Below are 21,943 nucleotides of genomic sequence, written 5' to 3' on the forward strand. Positions count from 1 at the left end.
TGTTTTGGTCTTGGTGGTTCCCCATTTCTGTCACTGGGGGAATTATATTGGGACTAATAATTATTTGCTATCACAATAAGGTAATCTTTTGTGGAAGGAATGCATATGCTAGACATCAACATGATTTTATTATTAATCCTGATCCCTTGGGAAGGGGAAGGGTCCATGAATCTGACCAAATTTGCTAAATATGGATTCCGCCATGACCACAATATGTGGGTAGGCTTAGCTGAGATGATAGCCAATGTTGCAAATAGGACTAATTGCCTTGTTTGCTCTCTTGGGCCAGATGATTCAGAGGGAGGTATGCCCTTATTACCAATACCATTAAGTGCCATTGGTATGGTAAGCAAAATGCCACACCAAACAGAAGTACAGAATTTCCCCGGTTGGAACTCAACTAAACCAATACGAGTTATACCTGTGCAAGGGGAAATCTGTGTGCATAAATCATCAGATGCAGCTGACCCTACCATGATAGGCTCTTCTCATTGCCACTATACTTGGGATTATATTAAGAATAGTCAAACCTGGGCAAACGGTACTACGTATCGAACTCGGAATACCTTGCCCTGTGCACCTCCTTTTATTTATGCATGGAAAGTGGTGTGGAACATAACTGTGACAGAAAAAGGCAATCTAACATACTGCACTGTGAACTCTCTACCTCTTTTGATATTTTCGCCTTCTGTACTCCAAGTACCAAAAACCTCAGACCCGATGGTTGTGGTGGATATGTGGAGAATGGGCATACAAGAAACTCCCTTCCAAATGGAGTGGGACTTGTTTCCTGGGATGGGTATTACCACCAATGTGGATTATGCCCACTAGTTCAGCTAAGCGAACACGAAGGAATGCTGATATTTCTCGTATAGCAGGAGGAAGTACCCAAAGTTGGAGCGGTACTGATGATTGGCCGCCAGAGCGCATTATAGCCTATTATGATCCTGCCTCCTGGAATCCTGGTGAGCTCATACAAGGGGCACGGGATCCTATTTATAATCTAAACAGAATAATTCGATTGCAAGCAGTAGTGGAACTTGTAACCAATGCAACGGCCCAGAGTTTGAGACTTATTGCACAACAGTTGGATGAAAGTAGAGCCGCCATTATGCAGCTGAAAATGGGAATGGATTATGTACTTGCCAGGCAGGGAGGCCTATGTGGAGTCTTGAACTTGACAGGGAATGCCTGTTGCTTTAACATTTCTGATAATGGTGAGGCAATCCGTGTGTTGGCTACAAAGATGGAGAATATAGCACATGTCCAAGTATAAACATGGGAAGGATGGGATATGGGATGGCTCACCAATTGGTTACCTAATGTTGCGGGACTCAAAGGGATATTATTGTCTTGCTTGTTTTTCTTGACGGTAGTAATAATGGTTTTATGTATGGTGCCATGTATCATCTCATGTTTTAGAAGTACAATTAGCAAGATGATTTCGAATGAAACTCTACCTCATATCATGGCCCTATACAGAACCATACCTCAGGAATATGATGAAGATCAAGCTATCAAGGACGCTTGGTAAGCAAGGTCCTTGAGCTTGAAAGGGGGGAATGTGGCATCTGAATATAGACTGCATTTTTAATCAAGACTTATATTGGCTTATATCTTGATCAGGTTCCTAAATTAAATGGGCTTAGATTTTCAAAGGTTTCATGCCAGGCAGAAAAAACCTTGGCAAGAGGTTTTCTCCTAAGACAAGAGGGCCCCATTGATTTATGGTAGAAAAAACAATTCTCAAAGTCATAAAAAGGGAGAATTACATATGCTGCCCCAAGGCTGAAAAAACACTATTAAGAATGGGTAAATAGTAAAATAATACCAATGTGCCTCCCAGTAAAATGAGCCATATCTTCTTCCTAAGGTTGAAAGGCCAAGAGCAAATGGTTTTGAAAAACAACTGGCTGGAGAAGGGGGGGAGTGTAAACAGGGGAAGAGACTTTTTCTTCACTTTTTATTTTGAGGCTGTAAACTGTTCCTTCCTTTTACTTTGAGGAGATTTATCCTTCTAAAAAGCTATATATGATAATGTATGAAATATATTAGCTTAAATATATTGGCTTAAATGTAATTATGCAAAGGATTTAAGAAATGCTAGATTCATAGAGTCATATTGCAATAGGAGACCAGAGGGGCAAATGAGCCTAGCCCCCCCTTGCCAGACAGGAGACGCCATCGAACACTTCTGATATATAGTTGTCAGGCATTTGTTTAAAAGACCCTCAAATGAAGGAGATCTTTCAATGTTGATGTGAACTCAAGATCCTTGACATCTGTTGAACATAAAAATGTAAGATTAAACATTTGTTTTAGAAGGCAATAGGGCAAGAGGTGAGCTGGTAATTAAGATTCCATGTAAGATATATTATTACTTATATGTCAAATATATAGCTCTTTGTCTCCCTTATAAGGATAGAAGGAAATGGGTGTATCTTTTTGTGATTAGTTATAGCAATCAGCCAATAGGAAATCCAACCAGGCTGATTGAACAGAGGCAGCCCAGGAGGAGCAAAGGGGGCTGGATTAAGGGAATATAAGTGCTGGCCATAATGGCAGGAGGCAGGCCAGAGCTTGGTAACCATATACCACTGAGCCTCTCATTTATTTGTCTGACAAATAAATTATTATTTTAATTTCTCTGTTGCTGCGTTGAATATTTCATTCCAGCTAAGCGTTAACCACAAGCAGGGTGCTACAATACCTCTCTCACCCCTCCACGGTAGCAATCCCAAGCCTCATACTAGCCTCCATTAACAAATCAAACCAAAAACAATTGTACCAACAAAACAAATCCCCACCCCACTCACCATCCAACCCCAAACCAACATAAAACGGAACAAAATAAAAATACATGTATACAGACCACCGTTCACGGTGGTACAACAAAGTAAAAACCCCTTTAAAACACTTTAAAATATATAAAAACATCTTTAACATTTGCTGCAGCAACACCAGTGTCCTTAAAACTGTAGCGGTGGCGAGTGTGGGCCCCGCCCCCTAGGCCTGGTGGAGTGGGCCTACAGGAGGAAGCGGCCTTCCTCAACCCCCACGGTGCAGCAGCAGCAGTGGTGTCCCAGTGCCTCAATGAGGCCTTTTAAGCTGTGGCGGTGGTGAGTCAGTCTGGGCCCCGCCCCCTGGGCCAGGTGGAATCAGCCTGAGGAGGGAGCGGCCTTCCCCAACTCACAGTGCAGCAGCAGCAGTGGCCATCAGTCCACCCTGTGGCAGCCCATTCCATTTGAGCTGGCCAGATAATTAGCCACCTAGGCCCTCTGTATCTCAGCAAGTGTCAAAGCCTCCTCCCTTAGGTACAGCCACTAATACCAGCTGCCCTTACCTTAGAAAAGCTGCTGCCAGTGCAGGAGTCAGGGGAGCCCAGATGCTGGGAGTTGCTGGTGTTGGATTCTTCATCAGAAAGTGGGGCTCTTGTGTTGCAGAAAGAAGAGAAAGAACAGTGAAGCTGAGAAACAATCTCCCAAGCCTGCAAGACCCAAAGCACCCCACTTTGGGGGGTATCTCTTGTTAGCAGATGCACGTAGGCAGGGGGCTTCGTCAGCTAGATACAGTTCATGAGTCACACACAGCTCACGCTTGTCCTAAAGGATGTGCAAGCAAGGCAAGGTTGGCTTCCCAACCTTCAGCAGTGGTCCTGTGTAACTTAAGAGAAATTCAGAATCACTGAATGCTTCAGTCTGGGTCGCCAGGTGCTGCTGGACTAAAACTCCCATCATGCAGAACCAGTTTAGCCAAGAGTCAGGGATGATGGGAGCCGTAGTCCTGCAACTCCAGGGAAGCCAAGGTTGAAGAACACTAACAAAGCCATAACAAGCGACAAACACCAGCTCCCTCCCAAGACCTTTTTCTACCTGTTTGCCTTGATACATGTGGCACCCACTCCTAAATCTATGCTGTTTTGGGTCCAGGGCTGCAGCTTCCCAAACTTTACCACCAAGGACGATGGAAGTAAACTTGTGAAGTAGCAGTTGAGATTGTAGCCAAAGTTAGTGTGGGGGGAAAGAAGAGTCCAAGAATCTTGATGATGAAAGAAGAGATCCCTTCCATCCACCTTCCCCCCTGAGATCCCTCACCTCAAGCTTTCCAGACTTTCCACAAATTCTCTCATATCTCAACCATGGAGAAAACCAGCATCAAATACCCCACATTACCCACTTGGCCTGACCTCAATCCCCTACTCTACTTAAGAGTGCTGAGTGGAAAGCCTGGCCATGCTTTTAGAAAGTAATCTTTCTTTCCCTCCACCCCAACATTTTTTTGGGAGGTAGAGCAGCACTATCTCTTCAAAAACATGTGGTTAGTGGTGGTGCTGTCAGCTAATTTCAGGCTGCATATATGCTATAAATTTAAAGCACATTACTTTCTTCTAAGAATCCTGGGAGCTGTAGTCTACGCCTCACAAAGCTGCAATTCTTAGCTACTAAAAACAACCTACAGTTCCCAGGATCCTTTGGGGGAAATCGTATGCTTCAAATGAGCTTTAGATTTATGATTTATGATCTTGAAACACTGGTCTTGCTGGGGGCAGCAGGGAACTTTTGCTAGTTATTATGTCCATTACATCACTTCAAAAATGTGGAAAGCCAGTCCTGCTGCATTTGGGACCCCTCCTGCTCCTTTTGCTAAGGAGTGGGGCTCTGGGCATGCATCTCCGAACCCTGCCCTGATAGCACCACTGCATACTAGAGACTCAGAGAGGTGCCTGTGATCATGTAGGAGTGATTTGTCCCACTTTGCCTCTGCTGGTGATGCATACGGCTACAGGTGAAATGTCATAGATCTTGCAAAAATTAAAAGGATCCAGCAAAGCTTCTCCATTCAAACCTGATACATTGAAAGTTTCTGATTTTAGCTTAAAAACTACCATTCTAATATAGATCTCGCAATATTGAGTACTACTTGGCCAAATTCATACTTTAAATTAATGATTATTATGATGATGATAACAACATATTATTATTATTCAATGTACCACTTAATGACAAAAAAGGCTCGATACCATGTGATGCAGTGGTTAGAGCAGACTAGGAAAGGAGAGACCCAGGTTCAAACCCCCACTCAGCCATGAGGCTCCCTGGGTTCCTTTGGGCTGATCACTCTCTTTCAAAGTAGCCTACCTCACAGGGTTGTTGTGGGAATAAACAACGGGGGAGAGAAGAACCACAAGTTACTTGGAGGAAAGCATAAAACTTTCATTATTATTAAACAACAAAGCCACACACTTCCAGCAAAAAAGAGAGAGTTAAAATAATTAACAGAGATCATAAAATGTACTGGCTGGTGCTGATCTGATCCATAGTCAGCACATCTGGTGGGTACCAAGAGATAGCTACTTTAAAGCAGTAGTCTTCCAGCTTTTTCAGACCCAGGAACTTCCTTTAGCTCAATCATACATATCCTGACCCATTTATTATTTTTCTTACCATATATTTGTATGGTTGTAGAGCTACTGTTTTGACCCACTGTAGATAAGTAGCGGATACCTGGTGCAAAAGTTTAAAGCTGATGTCTGGTGCCGGGAACTTGTGTCCCTGCAGATGTTGTTGGACTGCAACTTCCAGAAGCCCCCAGGCAACAATCAAGAATGGTGGGAGTTGTAGCCCAGCAAAGTCTGGAGGGCCACAGGTTCCCCAGCCCCACTCCCAAGTCTCTTTGGCTAAAACACCCTACAAATTAAGTCAGCTGAACTGCATTTCTGCAAACTGGAGGACACCCCTTTTCCCAGCATCGTCTAACAAGGAATCCAACACCTCATACACACCAGCTGCCCAACCTCTTCGCTCCTGGCCTGTGGAGGCTACACGCACCTCACCTCTCTTCGCTGAGGCCACACATGCGAATCCACTCAGCGCCAGTCCAGTTGTGCACCCCGCTGTAGAGAGGCGCTGCAGAGATCATGACAGCGGCTCAGTGCCAGCCAGTCTCAATCCTGTCACGGGCTCTGCCTATTGAAAAACAACAACAACAAAACACAAAGCATTAGGGCCAGATTTGACAGTCGCTGTTTTCAGCTTCTAAGGGGCAGTTCAGACAGATAAAGAGCAGGGGGGCAGTCACACTGACCCTTGGCTAAGGTGAGGTGCTGCCATGCACAAAGTTAGGCTGGAGGCAAGGGCATCTGCAGAAATGTTTTTGGGAAGGTGGAGCTAAACCACCAAAAAGGGGAAAGCAAGCTAACCTCTCTGCCGCACAAAATGAGAATAATTACCGTACTTCTTGTACTTTTTTGCCTCGTATCTCAGGCTTGAAACTTAGCTTGTTTAAAATGAAAAGCGGGGAATCTGGGAGTTATGGTTCATGGGGTGCAGGGTTGTCTCCTTTGTGGATGCCTATGGCTGGAGGAAGCATGGAACACTGCAGGAGAAGAAGTGCAAAAGGCAAAGGCACGCACGTCAGCTTGAAATTCCTTGAGCTGAGTTCTGTTCAGATAAAGAGTCATTTCCTCTCCGCACTGCCAGGCAATTAATTGCAAAGCAATTCTCAGTACAGATATGCAAGACATGAGCTGTCAAATTTCCAGACTGGGGCCACAGTGGGAAGACCATACAGGGATTGTGGGAAACCCAAAGAGGGGAGTACTGTAACTTCTCATGATGAGAAGTTAGTAGAAAACACAACACCAAGGGAAAATTCAAAGTCACTAGGAAGCTGTGTGGTGTAGTGGTAAGAGCTTGAGACAAAGGAGACCCAAGTCCAAATCCCTTGGGCCCATCGTCATGTATTAACCTAACCTACCTAACAGGGTTGTTGTGAGGAAAAAAATTGGGCAGGGAGGAGCATCATCTATGCCACCTAGATCTCCTTGGAGGAAAGATGGGGGTTGAATGCAGTATATGAAATAAAGGGGGGAGAGAGATGAGGGAAGCAAGTGTGAACTCTTTCTCCCATGCACCGTATCAGTGCTTTATATGGTTATAAGAGAGCTTGCAGATGTGTGGGGGACTTAACAAGCAAATTTCATGGTATATCGAGGGCAAGAAGAAAGCAAAGTACCATACAAAATGGGAGGCGGCACTGGGGGAGAAGCAGAGAGCACAGATGGGACAGGATCTCCGTGCACGAAACATGCCAAAAGCAGAGGCCAAGGCTGCACGGGCAGCCATGTGTTTGTCGAAAGCGCAAAGAAGGACGGGGGTCAACGGCAGAGGCACGAAGGCACCTTGAAGGATGCAGCAACAGAAACGGACATTGTTGAGTGCTTTTTTTGTTGTTGTTCCCAGGGAGGATGTGGGATGTGAGCCAGACAGAACCATTCCCAGGGAGCAGAGAAAAGGGGAGAGCAGGAATCCCTCGCAACTAGGGGAACAAAACCCAGGGGTTGAAAATTGGGTAGCGGAGAAAATAGAGAGAGAGACTCCAAGCTAGGCAGTACAAGTGCAAGTTCCCAAGGAACTACGAGGAGTTCCCTTCTGGGCAGGCAGCACGTAGGGAGGTGCCAAGTGCAGAGAGAATTCCACAAAGGAATTTGCAGAAGTGCCCTCGACCAACCCCACTGAGAAGTCACCCTGATGGCAAGCGTCCCTTCTTGGGAGTCAGGAGCCTTGAGAAGCAACAAGCACCTTCTTTCCCAATCCTCAGTATGCCACTCCCTCAGCAGGAAGATAGCCATGTACACCTCTTGGGGTCCTATAATGTCATCTTATGTAGCCTGGCAGATTAGCATGAGCCAAAGCTCCGTCTCTGCCAATCTACAGTGAACTATTACAACAAAACAGAGGCACCAGGAAAGCAGCTTGAGCCTACAAATGTTTACTCGGAAATTGCCCTGCTTTCAGCAGTTGAGGCTAACTGTGAAGAGGATGCTGCAATCTGTAGGGTCTTCCAAATTTAGTAAACACCTTAGCAATGGAGCTTTGAATATAGCTCTCATGAGAAAGAATATAGCTCTCCATTCCTCGGCCTCAGCTGCCTTTTTCAGAAGCCTGTTCCAATTGCCTGTCAGTACGCCTTTGAGCCGATGCCAACAACTGGGCTCAACAACTTCTGCCGCAACTGGAGCACTTCCAAAGACCTTCCACTCCTGGAAAGCAGGTCTAAGTGCACTGGAGCCACAAATGTCCATTGTGAGCACCAAACTCAGCAGAGTATGAACAACACGGAAGAAAGCTGTGAAGCATAACTTCTTTTATTTCTATTAGCTACTGCAAACTAAAACTAAAAAGAGGTACTGGCTTGCATGAGTGTTATAGTTCTCACTCAGCCATTTAATCTCTACAGAGATAACACTCAGACTCCCACAGAATCAGGCAGGAGCGGAAGAAGCAAAGAGCAGTTTCCGCCTCCTCCTTTCTCAAAACATCAGATCAGGAGATTATTGCAATGGGAGGGGGTGGAAATGTCCACATTGCCAGAGATGAATCCAATTCGGAACCCATACAGAAATGCTTTCTGTTTTCCTGTTTTATTGCAGAGTTATTCAAAAAGTAGCACACTTGATAATACTGGAACAATCATCGCTTGGGAGTGCTACACTTGGTCCAGGATGTTGAGGTTAAAGAGGGCTGCTGGAAGCATAGAATAGATTTTGGTATCTTACCCATAGAATTAATTCAAAGCACAACTGCATATGTCATTTAAGCTTTTGCAGGGGTTGAAAGGCTTCCGGTTTCACTGCCTCCTGAGAATAAGATAAGAGCGACAGTGAAATTTCCAGCGACCTTTATCCCATAAAAATAAAGAATTCGGCTGATAAGGAATGCATTAAGGACAAGGGGACAAAGCTAGGCTACGGAACCAACACGACGTGAACGTGCTGGTGTGGCAAAAAGAAGCCAACCCCAAAAAAATTCCCCCAAAAGACTAAAGCACAAAGAATAAAGAGCGGGGAGAAGATTTTATTTGATAAATTACAGAAATATTTCTCATTATACTTAAACAACAGCGCAGAACTGTACAATAAGTATCAAAAAAAGTGGAAGAATAACAATATTTATTCTGCAGCGGCAAGTTTGTCCTATGTGTTACGGCAAAATCTGGGTGCGAGGCTGCTCTGCCACCCAGCTCATCGGACTAAGTCCGTGGGTCCCTGCGGAGGAAAATGAGCTCAGCCGGAGACAGGAGCAAGCAGCAGAAGATCCAAGTTTATTGCGCAACAGGTTCAAGGCGAGATTGAACAGTGAGAAAGGGGTGACATGAGTTTTTGAAACTCCCTCCATGTCCCAGAATACAGTGCAAAACACGTCATGAATACATTAAAGAGAGGTTTGGTTACACAGATTAACATATGGAGGAGGGAGGGGGGAATATGCAGAGCTACACCAGATTAACATAAGGAGGAGGGAGGGGGGAATATGCAGAGCTGGAGATATGCACAGATAAACACTTCCTGGGGATGAGAAAACAATAGTCCCAAATATGCATAGTCTGCCACCTGACATTGTCTGGAGGAAAGGCTGATCAGAGCAATTTGAAAGGATTAGGGTCTTGACACCTTGCTTGAGGGATTTTGCTGGACAGGGGAAATGTGATGGAGTCCTAGGGTAATTGAGCAAACTGGCACGCTGATTTTCTATGAATTTTATAGATTTTAGTCCCTTTTGACATTGACAATTGGAAATAAATTGATATATTGTAGCGAAGAAGAAGGTGAAGAAGACATGCCCCCCCTTCCGTAACAGTCCGCCATTCGGAGATAGATTTGCATTAAAGTTCTGTAAGAACTTGCAAATCTTTTCTCCGCACCCTAAATCTCGGTGAAGGTAGGGGTGCCGTGTGAGTGGGAATAGGCCCTAATGGAAAAGGAGGTTGGTTGAGCAGGGCAACAAAGGAGGGAGCAACACGGACCAATACAATGTATGTTTACGTTATATAGATATGCACTAAGTATCCAGGCTGCAATTAGCTTTTGGTCCTTTTAAGTGCAAGTGAGCAACTTCCCATGACTGCAAGACCAGAGCCTCTAAAATAAAACCCCATAGAAAGGCCAAGGTAAAGACATTTACCTCAGGACGTGTCCAAACCTGTGCCAGCTGTGATGGGTGCCAGGCAACATGGCTAATATGAAAGCCCTAAGTGGATTCACCAGGGATTGCCACTACTGTGACACGTGAGACCACAGAAGAGCTACCTTGACACCTGAGAACACAAAATGGCGGGGGGCAAAGCAAACTGCATTTTTTCCAGTCAATAGTGGACCTTCCTGCTAAATGTAAAGCATAGACCACCACTGAACAAAATACAACAGGTGTTCCTTTATGCGATATCCTATATCCAGCTATCTGCACTACTATACTTGCAAATGGCCTTAAGAGGCATGATTTGCAAGTCCCCTTCAGGTTTGCACAAACCCACACATCTAGTACGATAGATACAAAGTTATTATTTAGTGCAAATCTATCTCCGAATGGCGGACTGTTACGGAAGGGGGGGCATGTCTTCTTCACCTTCTTCTTCGCTACAATATATCAATTTATTTCCAATTGTCAATGTCAAAAGGGACTAAAATCTATAAAATTCATAGAAAATCAGCGTGCCAGTTTGCTCAATTACCCTAGGACTCCATCACATTTCCCCTGTCCAGCAAAATCCCTCAAGCAAGGTGTCAAGACCCTAATCCTTTCAAATTGCTCTGATCAGCCTTTCCTCCAGACAATGTCAGGTGGCAGACTATGCATATTTGGGACTATTGTTTTCTCATCCCCAGGAAGTGTTTATCTGTGCATATCTCCAGCTCTGCATATTCCCCCCTCCCTCCTCCTTATGTTAATCTGGTGTAGCTCTGCATATTCCCCCCTCCCTCCTCCATATGTTAATCTGTGTAACCAAACCTCTCTTTAATGTATTCATGACGTGTTTTGCACTGTATTCTGGGACATGGAGGGAGTTTCAAAAACTCATGTCACCCCTTTCTCACTGTTCAATCTCGCCTTGAACCTGTTGCGCAATAAACTTGGATCTTCTGCTGCTTGCTCCTGTCTCCGGCTGAGCTCATTTTCCTCCGCAGGGACCCACGGACTTAGTCCGATGAGCTGGGTGGCAGAGCAGCCTCGCACCCAGATTTTGCCGTAACATATGAAAGTTGTTAAAACTACAAACACAAAGCGGCTGAACTGCTAGAGAGCAAAGAGGAAAAGACACGAAAAAATCAAGAGAAAAAGCAGAAAGAAAGACTCAACACGTGGTTTTGGATTTAAACTTTTTTTAACTTACATAAATGGCAAATATGGCATAGTGTGCTTGGAGAAAAGGCTGGACTAAGTGTGGACTCAGGAGCAGAGAGAGGAACGACGCAAGAAGGGGTGGAGTCAAAGAAACAAGAGGTCTTAAAGGAGACAAAGACAGGTATCTATTAAAAGGATTACAGAGACTGGACACAGCGACACCAAGTGGTGTAAAAAAGAAAAAGCATCCAACTTTACTCCAGTTAACTGTATAAGAGAGACTGAGTGAATTGAAGAGTGAACAGGCGATTGAATAGGGGAGGAAGGTAAAAAAAAAAAACCACTCTCCCACCCCTGGATATACAGACTCACAAACAGTCTTCCCTTCTTACTTTTTCCCCCTTTTCCCATTTCCCTTTTTTGGGGGGATCATAGAATCATAGAATCACAGAGTTGGAAGAGACCACAAGGGCCATCGAGTCCAGCCCCCTGCCAAGCAGGAAACACCATCAGAGCACTCCTGACATATGGTTGTCAAGCCTCTGCTTAAAGACCTCCAAAGAAGGAGACTCCACCACACTCCTTGGCAGCAAATTCCACTGTCGAACAGCTCTCACTGTCAGGAAGTTCTTCCTAATGTTTAGGTGGAATCTTCTTTCTTGTAGTTTGGAACCATTGCTCCGTGTCCGCTTCTCTGGAGCAGCAGAAAACAACCTTTCCCCCTCCTCTATGTGACATCCTTTTATATATTTGAACATGGCTATCATATCCCCCCTTAACCTCCTCTTCTCCAGGCTAAACATGCCCAGCTCCCTTAGCCGTTCCTCATAGGGCATCGTTTCCAGGCCTTTGACCATTTTGGTTGCCCTCCTCTGGACACGTTCCAGTTTGTCAGTGTCCTTCTTGAACTGTGGTGCCCAGAACTGGACACAGTACTCCAGGTGAGGTCTGACCAGAGCAGAATACAGGGGCACTATTACTTCCCTTGATCTAGATGCTATACTCCTATTGATGCAGCCCAGAATTGCATTGGCTTTTTTAGCTGCCGCGTCACACTGTTGGCTCATGTCAAGTTTGTGGTCAACCAAGACTCCTAGATCCTTTTCACATGTACTGCTCTCAAGCCAGGTGTCAGCCATCTTGTATTTGTGCCTCTCATTTTTTTTGCCCAAGTGCAATACTTTACATTTCTCCCTGTTAAAATTCATCTTGTTTGTTTTGGCCCAGTTCTCTAATCTGTCAAGGTCGTTTTGAAGTGTGATCCTGTCCTCTGGGGTGTTAGCCACCCCTCCCAGTTTGGTGTCATCTGCAAATTTGATCAGGATGCCCTTGAGTCCATCATCCAAGTCGTTGATAAAGATGTTGAATAAGACCGGGCCCAAGACAGAACCCTGTGGCACCCCACTAGTCACTCTTCCCCAGGATGAAGAGGAACCATTGATGAGCACCCTTTGGGTTCGGTCAGTCAGCCAGTTACAAATCCACTGAGTGGTAGCATAGTCAAGACCGCATTTTACCAGCTTCTTTACAAGAATATCATGGGGCACCTTGTCAAATGCCTTGCTGAAATCAAGGTAGGCTACATCCACTGCGTTCCCTTCATCTACCAGGCTTGTAATTCTGTCAAAAAACGAGATCAGGTTAGTCTGACATGACTTATTTTTCAGAAATCCATGCTGACTATTGGTGATCACAGCATTCCTTTCTAGGTGCTCACAGACTGTTTGCTTAATGATCTGCTCCAGAATCTTCCCTGGTATTGATGTCATACTGACTGGGCGGTAATTATTTGGGTCCTCTCTTTTCCCCTTTTTGAAAATAGGGACAACATTTGCCCTCCTCCAGTCTGCCGGGACTTCGCCTGTTCTCCAGGAATTCTCAAAGATGACTGCCAGTGGTTCTGAGATCACATCTGCCAGTTCTTTTAATACTCTTGGATGCAGTTCATCTGGCCCTGGAGACTTGAATACATCTAGACTAGCCAAGTATTCTTGTACTATCTCCTTAGTTATTCTGGGCTGTGTTTCCTCTGCTGAATCATTTGCTCCAAATTCTTCAGGTCGGATTGTTGCATTCTGGAAAATTTGTTGATAAATTCCTACCCTCTACTCCCCTCCTTCTTTTTTTCCTTGCCTCCCTTCCTGGCTTCCCTTTCCCCTTTTGTTTCCCTCACCTACCATTAATTTGGTAACAGGAATTGTTGAGCATCAACAATAATTGAAAAATAATTGGATTAATAGGAATCTCATTTGAAGAGAGTGGGTGACAAGGTGGGAGGCGAGTGGGGGGAGAGGGGGTGGAATGGAGGCGGGCAGGGGAGAAGAGTGAAAAACGAAAGGTATTCGGATTATTTAGAAATATTTGATTTTATACAGAAAGCAACAAACCCAATTGAGGGGGGGGGAATAGAGAGATAAGAAAAATTGAAAAAAGTCATTATTTTATAAATCGGAAGGTGCCAAGTTTTATTTGGAAATAAAAGATCATGCCAAGGGATTAACCTTATATAACCTCAGGGAGGACAGAGGGAAAGAGTAACAATTAAGGCTTGGGATAAGGTTTTTACTTTATCCCAAAGAAACTAATATGTCATCCAACAAAAAGTTTATTACAGGCCCAACATACAACCAACAGGGCAGAATAAATTCTGGGTTAGAACAAGAAATGGACCTGAGAGACCTCATTCTGAGTTTGAAGAACAATATAGGATACATGAAAAAGGAATTTTGTGATCTCAAAATGGAAATGAATAATAAAGTAAAAGGACTAGATGATAAATTATATAGGATGGTGTGAAAAATTGATGAAAATACAAAATCAGTTACAGAATTGAAGATTCAAGTAAAAAAAAACTCACTGAGGGAAAGCAAGAACTAACAAAATCAATACATGAACTCAAAACCAAAACACAACATTTAGAATAAATTAAAAAAAAAACCTCCAAAGAATTAAGAGAAAATAAAAAAAAGATTGGGAAAGGGTTAAAAAGGAAAATGATGACTTTAAAATAACACAGGAGACAACCTGGGATGCCTTGTCTATTCTCCAGATGCAGACTAAAGAGAATGTTCTCAGAATACACGGTGATCCAGAAATAGCTGAAGAGAATGTACAAGAAACTATCACAAGAGAAGTAGCTAATTGGCTAGAAGTAGAAGAAGATTTGATATCAGAAAACACAGAGAATGTATTCAGGGTAAACTCTAGAAAAGCAAAGGCAAATAAATGGCCTGAGGATTGCTTAATTACATTCTCATTGAATAAACTGAAGAATAGGGTCTTACAACATAGAAGAAAGAAGGCATTTAAAATAAAAGGAGAAGACATCATAATCTTGAAAGAAATCCCCCCCCCATCTGCTTAAAAAGAGAGAAAAATATCAATTCCTGACAAATGCCCTAAAAGCAAAATCTATATTTTTTAATGGGAATTCCCAGAGGGAATCGCCTTTAATTTTAAAGGAAAAAGAAGATTGATTTAGAAACAGTAGAAGAAGCTGAAAAATTCTACAGAACATATAAAAATGAGCTAGGGGGCAACAGACAGACAATAGCAGAAAGTCCAGCCTAAAATATAAGAACTATAAGAACACTAATCTAGAATACATTAGGAACGTGATTGTAGAAGGTGATTTGACATTCAATAAAGTATTATACACTGACTTGCTAATTTACAATATTAACACTGACTTGTTAATATTGTAAATAAAAATTATTGTAACAAATTTTAACGAATAAAAATGAATCTAAAAATTATGTTGTGGAACGTTAATGGTTTAAACGAAAAGAAAAAAAGTAACAAAGTACAACACATATTAATGAAACAAAAGAATGATGTCATCTGCTTACAGGAGACCCATGTTACAAAAGACCACAAAAGAGTGCTAATAAATCCTAAACTAGGAAAAGAATTCATCTCTGTCCAGGTAAAAAAAAGAGGGGTAGTGGTCTATGTTAGACCATGCTTAGAGCCAGAATTAATATTTTCCGACCCAAACAGAAGAATAATAATACTCAAAATTCAAAGCCAAGGAGAAAAAATTATTATAGTAGGGGTGTGTGCCCCTAACGAGGAAAAGGCAAAACAAATTTAAAAACTAGAAACGAAGTTGTTAGACTATATGGAAGAAGAAATAATATTTGTCAGGGAACTGACATCGGAGCCAGAAGTGGAGGCAGGGCTCCCAAGCGATGCCGGAGAAGGGCCAAGCAGGGAGAGAGGGAACTCATCGGCTGGGGAAGGAAATCAGCGTAACACCAGGGATAAAGGGGGGCGGATGAGGAAATCGGAGAGGGGGCTCCAGGACTCTTTGCCGGAGACCAGCAGAGAGAGCACAGGTCCTCCGCTACCCACACCCACCCTGCGCAGAAGACTTCCACGCAGGGAAAGTAGGCGTAGACTTGGCGTCAAAGAACTTCTTTGCTGGAAGAAGTTCAAGAAACGCCCACTGACGGATTCTGCTAGCGACTGAACAGCCATGAAGCGAAGGGCTGTCCAGCCAGGAAAGGTTTAATCAGACTACCTAGCCAGGAGTGGCGGCAACTTACGCACGAGCAACCCCATATAACCATTACAATATTATTAGGAGATTTTAATGGGGTTATAAACCCACAACCAGATGGAATGGGAGAAAATAATAGACAAGGGAAATTACCATCCAGTTTTGTGAATATGATTGAGAGCTTGGAACTAAAAGATTCTTGGAGGTATAAAACATGAGCTAGAAAGAGATTATACGTATTTCTCTGAACCAAAGAAATCAGCTAGCAGGATAGATGCTATATGGATTTCTACAGACTTGCTTAGAAGGATTGAGGAGTCACAGATTTTACCAAAAACAATTTCAGACCATTCAGTCCTCTTAGGCCTAAAATCAGATTGGAGAACAGGAATAAGGAGAAGGCAATTGAATGAATCTTTATTGAAAGATGAAAAATAATAGAAGATGCTAAAAACACACTAAAGGAATACTTCGAATTAAATAACAAGTAAACGAGCGATATCAGAACAATATGGGATGCAGGCAAGGCGGTTATTAGAGGATATTTTATAAAACAAAATGCCTTACAAAGAAAAGAGAGCAATAGGACTTCAGTGTTGGCTGCCCGTTCTGCTGGAAGGGTGAGCTCTTTCGCTTGAAAGAGCACCGGTGCTTTGAAGGTTGAAGGTTGGGGAAACCACTAGAGCGATGCGGTACCTCTTAGAAACCTCGGATTGAGCATTCCGAGGACTTGGTGTTCCTGCGGGTGCCTGGAATGACTCCCTCACTCCCTGGTAAGCTCTTGATAAGGCCTCCGAGAGCGGGTGGGGTTGGAGACTGAGGCACTTGGGAATAGACTCGCTTCCTTCATCACATGAAGCTCTGAGTCCGGCGATCGTGAGCGGCCAATTTCTCCAAGCAACTTTGATTGGAAAAGAGTGAGTAATAAATTAAAAATCTGGACATTTATTTGGAAAGGACAGGGGCTTAAAAAAAACGGAGGTCAGTCCCTTCCTCTGATTAAGAGACAAAACAGCTACATTAGCCGAAGCCGCGATCTAAGATTTACGACTTTCTAAAGACTTTCAAGTTAACCTTTGTATCCCTCCTGCTAGCAGGGGGAAGGGGGGAGATACTTTTCAGACTTTTTTTAATCCTTGCAGACAGTTTGGATTTACGAGGTATTTTCTTTGTGGAAGCAGACTACTCAGTCGGGGAGACTAGACTCCATTGTGACGTTGTAAAGAAAAGGACACGTTCAACGTTTGTTTTCCTACTTGGGGGGGGGGGAGTAACTGCAGCTGCCCGAACTCAAAGGTTTTTCCTTTTCCCTTTCTCTTTTAAACCGTACCCCTACCCCCAGATATACCGTATTTTTCGCACCATAGGGCGCACCGGACCATAGGGCGCACCCAGTTTTTTGGGGGGGAAATAAAGGGGGGAAAATTATTTTCCCCCAGGCACGGGGCTGGGGTGGGGGAAGCTCGAGTTTCCCCCGACCCCAGCCCCCAAAACAGGCAGCTCTCTGCAAACCGTGGGAGCACTCCCGCTGCTTGCGGAGAGGTCCGCGAAGCCTGGCTGCGCTGAGCTCAGCGCGCGCAGGCTTCAACATGCAGGCAACTCTCCGGAAGCAGCGGGAGCGCTCCCGCTGCTTGCGGAGAGGTCCGCGAAGCCTGGGCGCGCTGAGCTCAGCGCGCGCAGGCTTCGGCATGCAGGCAAGTCTCCGCAAGCAGCGGGAGCCCAGCGCTGGGCTCCCGCTGCTTGCAGAGAGGTGTGCGAAGCCTGGAGAGCGTGAGGGGTCGGTGCGCACCGACCCCTCTCACTCTCCAGGCTTCAGCGAAAGCCTGCATTCGCACCATAGGACGCACACACATTTCCCCTTCATTTTTGGAGGGGAAAAAGTGCGTCCTATGGTGCGAAAAATACGGTAAATGGTAAATTGTGACTGTGTTATTAACTTCTGGGGAATTAAGGAAGGATTACAAGTTAGAGAGACTGTTGACTTGTATATTAAGACTGGTGGAGAGGCTTGAGAAGAGAAACTGTCTGTCTCCTTATCTCACCTTTGTGTTTGAGACTGACCTTGAACAAAAAATTGCAAGTTATGGATGGGGGAGAGAAAGGAGAGAGGACAGAGAAAACAAAAACCAAAGCAAGGAGGGATTCTAAGTCACCATCTTTTGAGGACTCTGTGTTGCAATTGCTTCAGGAAATTAAAACAGAAGTAAGAGGAAATCAAAAGTCTATACAGGAACTAAAAAGTGACTTTGCTCAATTAAGACAAGATTTGACCCAAGTTAATTCAGATGTATCAGCACATGAGTCAAGGCTGGCGCATTTGGAAACTGTGAGAATTGCTGACTTAGAAGCAATTCAGCGACAATCTCAAATTTCAATTGCATCTCTGCAGCTAAAACAGAGGGAATGCAATCTGAGATTGAGGGGCGTACCTCAGAAAGAGCAGGATAATTTGAAGGATTGGTTAATTGAAGAATATGCAGTGTACTGGGGCCTCTCAAAAGAAGAATTAAATTCCTGGATTGACAAGGCCTACAGATTTGGACCTAAAAAAGATACTAAGATGACACATGACTGTATGGTGATTTTTAAAACTAAGAGCAGAGAGATATTATTTTAGGCCACCATTATAAAATAAAAATTAAAGATAGATGAGAAGGGAATAATTCTGTTTAAAGACATTCCGACATACTTTTTTTAAAAAAAGAATATTTATTAAAGTTTTCAATAGTAATACAATAAAAATCAAAAAGAAAACAGAAAAAATAACAAAAATACAAAAATGAAAATAATTAAAAACACACAAAGTTTCCATTACTTATTTTCCATTAACTTATTTCGAAGACCTCCTCGTACCTCCCTTTTTTGTATTCCAATTCAAATTGTTAATTCAGCAAATCCTTATCAATAAATTTTAACCTATTTCTAAACCTTTTTTTCCATATTCTCTTAAAGCATTACAGCTGGAAACCACTTAGTTTCTATCCGACATCATTCTAACATTCATTAATTTTGCAATATTTCTGTAGATAGTTGTCAGGGGCTCAGGAGCAGAGGCACAGGAGAGGGAGGAAATGGAGAGCGAGGGGGAGGAATCCGAGGGGAGCGTAGGCGATGACAGTGGTCCGAGGGATTCCCTGAGTCTCTCCAGCGAATCAGAAGATTCACAGAAGGGGGCGCCTATGGCCAGGGCAAGGGGGGTACCAAGGGGGACACCCCAGAAGGAAGGGGCCAGAGGGGACTCAGAGAGCAGCAGTTGGAAATCAGGACCAGCTTCCCCACCGGAGCGCAGTGGGGGGGGGAGGAGTCCCAGGTATCGGGACCAGGGTGTTCACCACCAGCGAGAGGAGATGAGTCAGGATTGACCACGCCTCCATTGGAGAGCGCGGAAACGGTCAAGAGGAAGGTTGCCCACTGGGCGCGCGCGCCAAGTTCAAATGTACAGGCGAGCGGCACAGCAGGTAGCCCGGATAGGGAACCAGGTCCTAAAGCCCGCTGAAAGGAGGGACAAGAGTCAGGGGGGTCAGCGTCAGAGGAGTCCAGGAAGGAGGAGACCCCGGGGGCAGATGGACCCAGAGGAGGAAAGAACAACAGAAGAGGTGGAGTAAGGCCAGGGTCTTAAACTGGTGTATAGGGGGCGGAGACTCAGACGGAGCTTCGTCGGTCTAGGTTCTAGACGTAGAGCTGCACGCTGCGGCTTGTAAATGGAAACTGAACTTCAATAAAGACTTTTGTACATTACAACCAGCTAGCGTTGGTCCTCTGTGAGCTGGGACCTGGAGGCAGCTCTGACAGTAAGCTCCGTCCCCTAAAACCTCGCAACGTGAGTGGACGCAGCGAGGGGCGAAGATTGGTGCTTCGCGAGCTCACAAAAGCAGGACAGGATGACTACCGAAGAACGAATGGTAGCCCTGCAAAATGCAGTGACACAACTTAACGCGGAGATACTAGCAGCCAGGAAGAGGGAAGAAGATACTGCTGCTACCTGCAGGGATCTGCAAACCAGGTTTGAAATGTTGACTAAGCAGGGGCTACCGGGAGCCAGACCAGAGGGGATTGGGCTGGGAAAGAGAGGAGGCAGCCTTGTGTCTCATTTCGATGGGAGTCTGCAGCAGTACCCTAACTTCAGAGCAGACGTGGTATTTGCGCTACAGTTGCTGGAGAAGGACTTTAGAGATGAGCAGGAGAAGGTGGGCTTTATACTAACTCATCTCCATGGAGAAGCTAAAGCGTGGCTGCGCAATCTGTGGAGAGATGAGGATCCCGCTCTCCGAAGTGCGGATGCCTTCATTAAAGCGATGGATGTGTGTTTTTTATCTACAATAGACGTAGATATCGCCAGAAAAGAGATACATGGACTGAAACAAGGGAGAGCCACTGTAAGGCAGTATCACTTCCGCTTTTTTGCATTGGTCAACGCGCTGGGATGGGAGAAAGATTCAGCTGCGGTCAGAGACCTTTTCTGGGAGGGGTTGAACGGAGCTGTGAAAGACGAAATTGCTAGGGGGGAACGACCCCAAAGCACTCAGGAAGTTGTCCAGAGAGCGCTAACGGTTGGGGTGCGTCTGGAAGAACGTCCGTGGAGCAAAGACAAAGGGCGTTGGGGACGCACGCCGGCGAGAGCACCTCCCTTCTTTCCCAGGGACGCAACGCGCGCTCAATCCACGCCTCCGCTGGGAGGGGGAGAGGAACAGATGGAGATAGGTGGTGCCAGGGCTCAGTCAGCAACCAGAGCCCTAACACCGGGAGCAGTCAAAGCGAAGCCTCCTAGAGGGAACAGGAAGTGTTACATCTGCGACAGTGCTCAGCACATGGCAAAAGAGTGTCCCCAGAGGCTCCACAAGCACACTGCAGCCTCAGCAACAGTAACAGAAGCAGTTCAGCAGAAAGAACCACAGCAGGGAAACGACGGAGTCTGGCTGGAAGCAGAGGCACTGGGGCCCAGCCAGACGAGTCAGTGAAGCAGTCCCCAGAGATTTTACAGCCCACAGACCCACTCCCGCCCAAACCAGTGGTGCAACTCACTGCATCGCTCCAGCTACCCAATGGACTCACTATGGAAGTGCCCATTACGATCGACTCTGGTAGTAATGCAGACTTTATAGGACTGGATTTCATCAAGCGACATCGCATAGCGCTCCTGCCAGCCACGATGCCCCTGAAAGTTGTCACGGTCGATGGAAGAGAATTGCTAGGGGGGCAGGTGGTCAAGCAAATGCCGCCGATGGTGATGCAAATTGGAAATCACCGGGAAGTCATCAGCTTCAATGTCACCCAACTGTCGGACACGCCTGTAGTATTGGGCATGAGTTGGCTGCACAGGCACAGCCCGGCATTGGCATGGTACCAGCGCCAACTAACTTTCGGCTCCTCCTACTGCGCAGAACACTGCATCCTGCCTAGCCCGGAGGGGGAAGAGGATGACCCGCAGCTACGATTAGGCACGCTGCAAGCAGTGCCCCACAAGTACGCAGCGTTTTTGGAGGTTTTCTGCGAGAAGGAAGTGGACAAGCTGCCTCCCCACAGGTCCTATGATTGCAAGATTGACCTCCTGCCGGGGGCGATGCTGCCGACCGGGAAACTGTATTCCATGTCGGAAGACGAACTGCAAGAACTCAGGGAGTTCATAGATCACAACTTGAAGCGCGGTTTCATCCGGGAGTCCAAAGCAGTGGGGGGCAGTCCCGTGTTTTTCGTGAAGAAAAAAGACACGCCCCAAAAAAGGCTTGTGGTTGATTACAGAATTTTGAATTCGAAAACCAAGCCCACGGCCTTTCCCATGCCCAAAATCGACGACCTACTCGCGACGGTGAGGAAAGGACGCGTCTTCACCAAGTTGGATCTGCGAGGGGCGTACAACCTTATTCGCATACGGGAGGGTGACGAGTGGAAGACAGCCATGTTCACGCCCCTGGGCACCTATGAATACAGAGTTATGCCGTTTGGATTACAAAATGGCTCCCACTATTTCCAAGCCTTCATGCATCACGTGTTAGCGGGACTCCTCTACAAGAAGTGCGTCTGCTTCCTGGACGACATCCTGATATTCTCAGAATCGCAGGAGGCTCACGAGAGGGACGTCAAGGAAGTTCTGCACAGACTACGGGAGCACAGACTGTACGCCAAACTGGAGAAGTGCCAGTTCGACATGACAGAGGTGGATTTCCTGGGCTACAAATTGTCCGACAAGGGGCTCGCCATGGACAGCGCCAAGGTCCGCTCAGTGTTGGACTGGAAGAGCCCGCGCAATCGGAAGGAGGTCCAGAGGTTTGTCGGCTTTGCCAACTTTTATCGCAAGTTCATCAAGGAGTTCGCTATGCAGACG

General features: G+C 45.4%; 2 protein-coding genes across 2 annotated transcripts in view; both read right to left on the reverse strand.

Annotated features, from left to right (window-relative positions):
• LOC309361165 (BCL-6 corepressor-like protein 1) overlaps positions 1-6,834 on the reverse strand; it is a 126,364-nt gene extending 119,530 nt beyond the window's left edge. The window contains 3 exon segments of the mRNA XM_081896134.1: positions 3,344-3,434; positions 5,834-5,966; positions 6,230-6,834. Of these exon segments, the coding sequence (XP_081752260.1) occupies positions 3,344-3,434; positions 5,834-5,919 (177 nt within the window). The 5' untranslated portion in view covers positions 5,920-5,966; positions 6,230-6,834.
• The window catches only part of LOC309361218 (uncharacterized protein), a gene marked incomplete at its 3' end in the record, with an annotated part of 424,120 nt that overhangs the window by 252,962 nt on the left and 149,215 nt on the right, over positions 1-21,943 (reverse strand). The gene's annotated exons all lie outside the window — the stretch shown is intronic.

Source organism: Podarcis melisellensis (genome assembly GCF_964234715.1).
Source record: "Podarcis melisellensis genome assembly, chromosome: W".
Classification (NCBI taxonomy): Eukaryota; Metazoa; Chordata; class Lepidosauria; order Squamata; family Lacertidae; genus Podarcis; species Podarcis melisellensis.